The sequence below is a fragment of the Etheostoma spectabile genome, chromosome 6 (genome assembly GCF_008692095.1).
Source record: "Etheostoma spectabile isolate EspeVRDwgs_2016 chromosome 6, UIUC_Espe_1.0, whole genome shotgun sequence".
Classification (NCBI taxonomy): Eukaryota; Metazoa; Chordata; class Actinopteri; order Perciformes; family Percidae; genus Etheostoma; species Etheostoma spectabile.
The window spans coordinates 13,108,323-13,118,863 of NC_045738.1; the positions used below are offsets into that span (position 1 = coordinate 13,108,323).

Genomic DNA, 10,541 nt, shown 5'->3' on the forward strand with positions numbered 1-10,541 from the left:
GAGGAGAAAATTAAAAAGATGAAGTTGTAGTCCATGGTGTTTAATTTTGGAGGAATCAGAATAGACTAAATCTAATTCATATTGAAGTAGAACTAGCAGTGGCTAACCCTGCCTACTCCTGTAATGGATGGACTTTACTATTATTTTCACTGTGTAAGTGTGAGCTTTTTAGTTCATGCATGTGTTTGTGAGCTGAACTTACTGCTTTTGTGCCTCCAGGCAGATAGCGAGAAACAAGCATGCACAGGCACAATACTTTCAGTAAAGGTCATTGCTTCAGAGTAAGTTGGTAAACAAGCTGATGCAAGCCTGAGATGGCGCTGGGTGGGAGAAGATGTGCGGCCAAGCGAGCAAGTATGTATGGCTTTCACCATGTTGTCAATACTCCTCAACCTCTTTTGTATCTCTAAAATGGACCAAAATCAATGTCACGCAGGAGTACAGCAAATATTATTTTCTGAAATCCATTTAATGTCAAAGAAATCAAAAGGACAGTGAATTACATAGTAAGAGTGCAACATGCTTTAGGAGCTGTCGAGATAAAGAGATTATAACAACCTTCTTTCTGAGGCTGAAAAGGGAAAGAAATCCGGAAAGTAAAACCTTGGCCTAAATGGCTCATTCATAATATAATATGTAATATGTATATAACACGCAGCTGAGTAATTATGTTTGTAAAAGAGAGAGAATTGAATGTGGAGTCTTTACAGCTCTTACAGAACAACTGACTAATTTCCCATCGTTTCGTAGAATGTAGCTCACCATTTTTCACACTGCAGAATAAATGAAGAGAAAATTGCCCACCTTTTTGAATAACAGAAGCCTACACCCACAAGCAGAGCAGCCTCTGTGTCTCTAAAGCGATCATTTGCCCTTCAGTTTTTTCACACCCAGCTTGTTTCTGATTTTGATCTCCCTTCCCTACAGTCTCCAAATGCCCCTCTTACCTCCCTTCCTCCCTCTCTCCTCCCTCAATGTGACCATCCATAACCTATACCACCACCTCCCTCTTTAAGTATCACCTCTATGCCATCACTCATTTTCTGGCTATCCACTCCATCGTCTTCATCTTTCGCTCCATCTTCCTCCCTACTCTTCATCCTTCCACCTACCTGGGCAGTCAAACCAGAGGTTGTTTGTCTGCGCAGGTGGAGGGCAGGGACTCCACACTGGCTTTGTAGATGGGCTTTTTCTGAGATCGGTCATCACTGGAGAGAGAAAAAAAGAGAAGGAAAGACAGAGGAGAATTATTATCCGTATATCGACCTCCCAGTAGGCACTAGAAAAGTATAAGAGAGGAAATTATAGACTAGAAGCGAACGATTGGAGCCACACCTGGCTGTTGATGTGAAAGTCCATTTTTCTCTCATTAGCTCTCTGTCTCTCTTTTGTATACACACATTCTCAGGCACGCATTCAAGGATTTACCTTTATCTTCTACGCCACCACAAAGACACAGAAATCATGTATGAAACAGGCTCCTCAGGAAATTATGCCCTTTGAAAAGGCTCTTTTAAGCCCATATTGAAAAGAAGTTAATGAGCAAAGCTGCATGTGGTCACAGTTCACGTTAACATGCTGTCAGCAGTAGGTTTACATGGGACTTCTGCTACTGTTCTTATCACTTCTGTAGCCTTTTTCATACTTGATATACTATTGCAGAATTAAAACTGGTGCCTTTAGCTCAGGGTTTTTTAGAAGTGTGGGGCGACACTTGGGAGAGGAGGGAGCATGGAAGAAATCAAGGGTGGGGTCAAGTAGGTCAGACCTGCTGAGATGGACATTAATATTCAATGTGGATAATACCTTTTAAAACATAAAAAACACACAGGCACTCAACTGCACATGTGGAAAGGTTTTCTGAAGATCACTTGGCATACATAACACACACATAGTGTGAGGTACATAAAGGTGTGCGCGTGCACACACACACACACACACACACACACACACACACGCGCGCGTGCACACACACACACACAAACACACACACACAAACACACACACACACACAGACAGAATGAAATATTGCAGCAATAACAATATCCATAATATAAAGTTAAACTGCAGGGGAGACCGAGGCTGAGCTAGGGAAAATAGGAAGGTGAGTGTGGCTAAGAGCAGTAAAGAAATCAAACAATCACACAGGCGCACACACATTACACATTCAGAGGCATGTTATCCATTACATTTTGGATTTAAAACAAAGATCAAGATAACAAGAAAAGAAATTGCTTATTATGAACGAGGGGCAGACACAAACACTCAAACAGTGGTTTCTTACATGGGTCCCTTGCTGGTCTTGGTCTGCTTAGCCCTGCGGCACAGGAACACACTCACGGAGAGGATGAACACAAAGAGAGAGACACCCGCCGCCGAGGTCATCAAGATGAGACGGCCATTACTAGACTCGTACCAGGCGGCATCCTCTGTGGGACAGATCAGTCAGCCATGAAGGGAAACATGCATCACACAGACTCAGAGATCAGCAAAGCTTTGAGCTTCCCTCTTCCAGACCACGCGTCTAAAGCCAACCTCCTGTTTGTTTGTCTGTTTGTTTGTTTGTTTGTTTATTTGTTTAGTTTTTTTTTGTGGAAGAAAAGCGTTTCAGATATCAGATGGCCATGCTGCCTTACACAGCATCGGTTGTCAAGAAGTCTGCCTTTTATCATTTTAAAAATCAGGATTATTCCCTTTATGTGCATAGATTAACAAATTATATAAAACATTTGCACAAACATTATTCCAGCATTTCGAATTGATTACTTTTTTAATTACTACAAGTGCTTCAAAGAAAAATACTGGAGACACAGTGGAGCGCAGTGACCAATGAGTCAATTGCTGAAGTAATAAGACAACTCCACCATAATAAATAACATGCATTGGTTTAATTGGATTTTTAGAGGTTGCATATTTTCAACGATTGAAATCACCAGACTTTTGAATCCTACAGGGTGAGAGGACAGTGTTTAAAAACTGCAGTGCATTAGCACAGTGCAGTCATCTCACAGGTCACTGATAGAGTTGATGAAGACAGATGAAGTGCCGTAAATTGGATTAGCTATAATGTTGTAATGAAATTAGTTCTCCACTTGAATACAACTTTCACGCTTCAAGGGAAATAAGACAGTTTGTCAGTCATTCAGACAAAGAAAAAACTGTCACTTTGTAGACATCCACCTACAAAAGCTAACAGACAGCCAGACTTCTAATCAAGGAGTGTCACTAATTAGTATCATCCCATCATTATCCCATGCGTGCAAGTAAATCTCAGAAGACAATACAACATCATTTAAAACAAACAATCACTAAAGCACAATCAGTACATTTCAGTTTCTGGGGACTGATGAGTATTTTCTAACTAAACTCTAAGCTTGCTCAAGAGTTCATTTATGTGTGACCTGGAATTTCTGTCAAAAGATTAAAAAACTCAAAAGGTCAGATGAAACCATTGCTTCTTTTTATCTAATAATGATCCTCTTATCATTAGAAGTTGGTGCAGTTCTGTCATTGCCATTCATGTTATTATTATTTAAAATCTATTAATGTCCCCTATCATCATAGCTATTTCTATTTGACATTTTAAAGGTAATTAAATGTGAGACTTCTTTGTCACCATTTTTAAAGTGAGGTGTCTTTGTTATAGCGTCACAGTTAGGCCTGTCGCAATATGCAATAAATCAATTAATTGCATGATAAATAAAAATGAGCTTGATCATTTTTCCGGCCGCAATAATTTCCATTTGCATGCTTGTTTGTTTTCAATCATTTTATTTATTGTTTTTGGTTGTTTTGTTCATTTATTGTGGATATTTAAAATGTCTTTCAGTTCCAGTGTTAAATATTCTTTAAAAATAAAAGTTTCTTGATCTTTGAAAAGGTGTGCCTGCATTATTATGGCATTAACATTATATTAGATGAAAATGTTCTCAGAACGACAACATCATCGTTTATCGCAATCATTTCTGGGGAAATTTAGCTTCCAGCCAAATTTGTTATTGTGACAGGCCTAAACAGTCTTTTTACTACTTTGTATTGTCATTTTTGCGTGCAGATAAATGTAACCTCAACCCTGTAGTTCTTTAGAAATGTACGGCTTTAAAGGTTTCACACAAATGAGAACTTCTGCATATGCTCTTGATGACGTGACTGCACACAAACACCTGATCTTTCTGGTCACATTCAAGCGGAAGAGAGACAGAGAGAGAGACAGAGAGAAAGAGAGAAAGAGAGATAGAGAGAGAGAGAAGTAGAAGTAGAAGTAGAACACAACGTTTTTTTTGTTTTTGCTTAGGGGCTGTTGGCAGCTGAACAGTTACAAAGAAAACCCATACAGGAAGCGAGAAACGACAGCCTTACACGCAGTCATTATAAAGGACAACAGGACTTGTCCAGTTAGATCTAAAGGCTTTTCTTACCCGACAGCACGGTGATGCTGAAGCTGCGTTTCTTGCTTAGTGACTCAACAGAGGGATGCACGGCAATGCAAGTGTACTGTCCTTCATCCATCGCTGTCATCTTCCTCAGCGTCAGTGTAGAAGAAGGCAGGATCCAGTCGTTACCCTGAGAGAGAAAGATGGAGAACACACAAGCGAGCGTAGGAGAGTGAAAGTAGAAGAAACAAAATTGGCTAGATTGTTTGCCAGCCCTGAGAGAATCGACAAACTCCTACATATTAAAATTGTGCTGAGAGCATAAAAAGATGGAGAATAGACGATGCTAGTTGGCAAAAGAGAGAGACAGCGAGAGAAACGGAGACCGTCAGACATGATGAGTGTAAAAGAGAGAAAGAAAGAGAAAAGGAAGGAAGTGTTATTTTGGCTGATTTGTGCGAGTGAAAGAAGGACAAAAAGAGAACGAAATAGGACAAGAAAGGGAGAAACAGAGAAACTGCCAATGGCAGCATGGCACAGGCAGAAAGAAAGAAATATCTGCTGGTGCACGGCCCTCAGAGAACAGTCCCCAAATTCCCAAATGAAGTGTATTTACCTGAGCGGTAATCCCAATGAATGAACACACATCGACACAAGTCAATAACCCAGATAACACCATCATCCGCAAAGAATAATGCCGCAATAACAGACTGTTAACACAACACATAATGAGATGGCGGGGGAACGGGATGAATTGTTGACACAAAAATAGCACCGCTATTATGAGATAGAGCCGACACGGGAGGAAACAAATAATAGGCCAAACACAAGGATTGGAAAACAAACGAACATGAAGGGGTGGGTAAAGAAAAAGAAAAAAAGACATTACACCATGCAAATGATTTGGCTCCTGGGAGCTGCAGCTCCTGCCAAGAAAGTCCATTTCAATTTGAATGGATCGGAATTAAGAGGATTTCCCATAAAGGCCAGGTCTGGCCAAAGCAGCATTTTGTATGCAAATCCACTGGCTCCCAAAGCAGTGGCCCGTTTCTGCCTCTGTCCTGCTGTCATTACCGGTGGCCAATATGCCCACGGCGGCTGTCTGTCAAAGTGGGCCATTTTGATGCCGATTTCTGCCCCATATCCATTCCTGTCATACTTACTGTAAGCTCTCACACACACACACACACAAACACAAACACTCCATCTTATTGTTTCCTTGTTTCATTTCTTTTTCAAACGTCTTGTGACTTATGTAAATGGCGCACGAATAGATCGACAGGTGAATCATGAGTGCTGGTGCCCTTAATGATTTCCAACTCCACACAGTGATGGACCTGTCAGTCATGCTGACAATAATAATAATAATTATTCATTAAAGTGACAGTGCTGTATATCCAACAAATAATGGCAAAAAACTAAAGCACTACATACAATCATGTGGAATACAAACAGTATTAGCAGTATAAAATGTCCACTGAATTGGATTTGGACTTGTAAGCCCATTTAAAACCCGGATTAGCAGTGACCCTTTAACAAGCATGTTAACCTTGGGCTGACTTATCTAAAAGAATAACAAAAGAGGAACTTGGCAATTATGTCTGCCTGTTTCCAAGATAGCTTCATGGTTGCGTGGCTTCATTACAACCTGTGACTTGCTGGTGGCAGTATGACAGCTTAAAGTGTAATACCACTTTCTCACCACAAGGGCCCAGTGTATCTCTCAGCTCATCAACTTCTTATTCTACATGTCCATTGTCACTTTGGCATTTTACACACAGACGTCTTAATTTCCCTCGGGCGAGGGTTTCTTAGCTCAGCGAAGAGCTCAGTTGAATAATTCAATACTGGTTAACCAAACACAAAAAAAAAATCATTAGAAATCTATCCACATAATTGTTTTCAGGTTGACTGGCTCTTGTCTAGACCTCATTAAACTATTAATCCTCTATAAGTGGGCAAGCTGCAATCCCCAGCGAGCGGTGGGCCTAAGCCAACCGGTCACTTAAATACCGAGCACTTCTTCAGAGGAGGGGATGGTGATACGACAGCTGAGGGGAAACAAGTGGCTTGAGAAACTCTTGACAGTGTTAGCGGAGGACAGAAAATTAAAAGAATGCTTTGAGCAAAGCCCAGAGAGAAAGAGCAACCTAGAGAGACTGGAACACGACAAGAGAGAAATAAAGAGGTCACATTGAAAGTGGAGGGAGGGAGCCGGAGAGGGAAGTTTCCAATAGCACAATGAGGACATTGCCACTATGCACAATCCTAAAGGCTTTCTCACGTCTTTATTCCAGGAGTAAATTGGCTCCTCTGATGAGCTGGCAGAGCACTTCACCACCACATCATCCCCGAGTCGCACCTTCAGCTCCTGTGGGACACCCAGGTAGCTGGTGTAGCCTTCCCTGGACAGTGACAGCTCCCCCATATCTACGACCCAGGGGGAATAAGGAGGGAAGGATCGGGCATTAATAAAGCAAGAAAATGTCATGTATGCTGAAACTACCTCTTCAAGAGTTTGGGACGTGACTGAACACGTGTTTGCAGCGTTAGTAGTTGCTAAACACTTAGACCTTTTGAGTATATTTATTTATATAGGCTCAAGTATGAATACCTCCCAGTGGTACCAAGCAATCAATATTAATGATAATAGGCTTCATCTTATCGAAGTCTTTAGAGAGGCAGTGTTGTGAATAATGACCCATATTTCGTCTCAATAGATGGCCCACGTCCATCCAGCTCTTGGCTTCTTTCTCCTCCTAATCTTTGCCTCTTATTGATTCCCCCCATGAGGCTGAGGAGCCTATCAAACAGCATTACGGTCGATTTGATGGCCACTGAGAAGATGGAGGACACTGATAATCTGACCATAGCCACGCCTTGGACACAGTTTCATGCAACTGTGTGTCCTACACTGATTCAAACCTGAGCCCTGCCAGGAGAATGCCTGTTTGTTTGCTTGGAGTGAAAAATACATGAAACAACTGCAGTCAACCTATCATAGCAACACAAGGCTTTCCCTGGATCTGTACTTTTTGCAGTTGTTTTGTTGTACACCCTCTGCAGCTGCATTGCATAGATATGTCTTGTCTTGTTAACTATTCATGTGTTTTCTATCCCTCACTGTGAAGAATGCTCAGTCCATATCTGAAAAATTGTGTTTACCTCCCGCTGGTTGGAAATAAGACGGAAATTGCAAGGTTTCAGTCTCTGTGTTCCGTCTTCTCACGTACACTGTTAACCAATGGTGTTTTTTATACTTCCTTCTTTGTCAGTATGATGTCAGTATTCTCAGCAATGCTACACGGTTCCTTATTGGAAAGTGAAACACAGAAGCTGTGTATCTATTTTGCAAGTCATATTTTTAACTAGCTGTTTGTCGGATTCCTGCAGAAATCTCTATGACCTATACAGGACACAGAAAAGGCAAATACAGCATCACAGAGTCATTGTTCCACAGACTTTTAGCAGACAGCTCCTACCCATTATCAACCAGGCACTCACAATGAACTTTGACGGCCAGCGGCTGGGAGGAGTTGTCTGGGGCAGTCACATTTTCATTGTTGGACACACAGCGGTAGGGTCCCTCACTGAAACTTCCTGCACGGGAGATGTACATCAGGAGACGTTCTTCAGTCCGCAAAACTTTCATTGAGCGGAATCCAAAAAAGCACCAAGATTGCTCCCAAGATCGCTCCCAAACTGTACGCCAGCTCTGCATGTGCTGGTGAAGGGAAATAAAGAGTTTTAATAAGCTTTATTACGTTTTCTTATTTAGTTCACAAACACACAACTGAAAACCTACTGTGACAGATTTATTTTGAATAATCACACATTACTTTGAAGAGTTATCAGATGGATATATTTCATGTCTTTGTACAATTCTCCACTGTGCTGAACCACAGGGAAGCCAGCTGCTCGATGATGGTGATATTTACATAAAGCAGTTGAATGCCCATATAAGGACAACCATTGCAAATAAGTTTGGGCTATAAATTCTATGACTGCACTTCTTTTGTTATGTACAGTATCAGCCCGTGTGTAAAAAAACACAATGAAATGATCAATCTTTTTTCACAACTTCAAAAGGTATTAAATCCATTTCCTTTAAAACCCACCGACCCATTTGGATTACCTTGGAGAAGACCTCGAAATGGACCTGGCTGATGTTGAGCTCAGAGTCTGAGTATAGACACTCCAGAGTTAATTCCTCTCCTTCCAGAACCGGCTGGGTTGGCCCTTTAATGAGCAAAGTGGCTGCATGTGGACAGAGATTACACATGCAGGTTATTGATCACAACATGAATAGACAGGGGCCTCGCTAGGGATCTAGCTGCTATTCTGGGCAACACTGTGAAAACAATCACTTCCTCTTCCTGACATTTGTTTCACGCTCCTGTGGGAAAACTGTCAACTTTTAAAGTCACCATGGCCACATGACCAGCAACAGGTTCTTCCACTTTACTGATGCATGTAACAACAGAGGCTTTAACTATTTCTTTTCTTTTCAACTCAGGAAGTAATTCTTGCATTACAAAATAGTTCACATTAGTTTTCACAGGTCTCTGTAAAAAAGTACGTCTACACACAAAATATTTAATTGTACTTCTCGTCGGTCCCTTGATAATTCCCCAAACATTTCCAGTTTGAGTGTGAGCCACCATGGGAAGACCCATCAGTGTGAAAATAAAGGGTTTTCTCTAGAGGACATAAGCACTCAGAAACAAACAGGCAGCAGACAAACAGGAACACACGCTCGCACACACACACACACACACACACACACACACAGAAAAAAACCCAACAGTAACTGTATAAATATAGCCTATTTTTGAAAAAGAAAAAAACAGAACCACACTTGAAGATTAAACCAACATAACATTAGAGCAGTAATATCATTAAATAATTAAGAACATTGTATAAGAGTACATGACATAATATATTTACCATAACTGCCGTGAATCAGGGCGACCACTGCAGCAAGTAGAAGGACTTTCATGACTGCGAAGAGATCTTTTCAGTATTTCGAAAAATGGTGCGCACTTTCCTTTGAAGCGTCTAATCTGAAATGAAAGTTGGCTCTGTATTTATTTATCAGTAGGTGTAGGTGTGGCTTACGTTTTCAGGAAGTATAGGCTCAGAAGGATTGTCTGACATTCTGAAAGCACGAAAAAACTAACCATTCAAAGCAATATATTGCCAAAATTGAATTGCTCATCAAGCCTTATTATAATGTCTCTGTCTATCCCTTCTGAGAAGAATTCACGCCTGAAATATGGTTTATGTGAACGGGAAATAAGGAACTACTGTTGGTCCGATAATCAAATTCACTTCCAGTGCGTCATAGTCTCTGAGGTGATTCGGCCCTAGGTTAACAAGTCTGAGCTTGTTATTTAGTTTTATTTTCTGATTAAATTCAACAGGAGTGGATAGAAGTCTCGACATATAGCCTATTACCGCAGAGCCTCGCAATATTCCGTTGTGAAATGTTATGCCGAACAAGCAAACATGTTTCGCTTCATTTGTTTTGACCTTTGATTGATTCGCTATGAACTCAAACTGCAAAGGACGCGGAATCGAAAGAGATTCAGTCTCTCAAACAGTGTCAGAGATCGTTTGCTGGACGCAGACCTAATGTTACAGAGTCATCTTTAGGCTAACTGAGTGACATGTTATTGTTTCCACTTTCAGTTAGGGCTAGATGTGTTGCTGTGTATTTGTTAAAAATAGAATCCTATTAAATTATGTTTCAGAAATCATGAAAAATAGAGCAAATATTTTTCAAATATACATTATGTAGGCTATGTAGCTAAGAACCACACACAGACTACCCTATTACCCTATTATAATGTAACCGAGGGTCTCTCCCACTCTGTCTTTATTGTTGCCTATTATCCATTTATGTCTTAACTTTAAGTATGTAAATGACCATCACTGCTAAGGATTTTAACGACTTCCTATGATTTTATTAGGAAGAATAAAGCACATTAATCATTTAAAAAAATAACATCGTTCCAGTCGCAAGGTGGTTTGGCTGTATTAAATACTTTCAAAAAATATTAACGTAAACTGGCTGTGAGACTGTATGAACATGCTTAATTGCCATTATCTTTTAAATATGTGTTCTTAATTACTATTAATATTATTATTATTATTATTATTATTATT

At 40.5% G+C, this 10,541-nt stretch overlaps 1 protein-coding gene across 1 annotated transcript; it reads right to left on the reverse strand.

Annotated features, from left to right (window-relative positions):
* Window positions 1-448: 448 nt before the first annotated feature.
* si:ch211-79k12.1 (uncharacterized) lies at window positions 449-9,629 on the reverse strand. The gene is made up of 7 exons (XM_032519504.1): window positions 9,321-9,629; window positions 8,509-8,630; window positions 7,878-8,097; window positions 6,658-6,803; window positions 4,419-4,563; window positions 2,285-2,429; window positions 449-1,208 (listed from the first exon to the last, which is right to left on the reverse strand). Exons 1-7 carry the CDS (start codon window positions 9,370-9,372, stop codon window positions 1,121-1,123), a joined length of 918 nt encoding a protein of 305 aa, XP_032375395.1. The 5' UTR covers window positions 9,373-9,629; the 3' UTR covers window positions 449-1,120.
* Window positions 9,630-10,541: the final 912 nt, after the last annotated feature.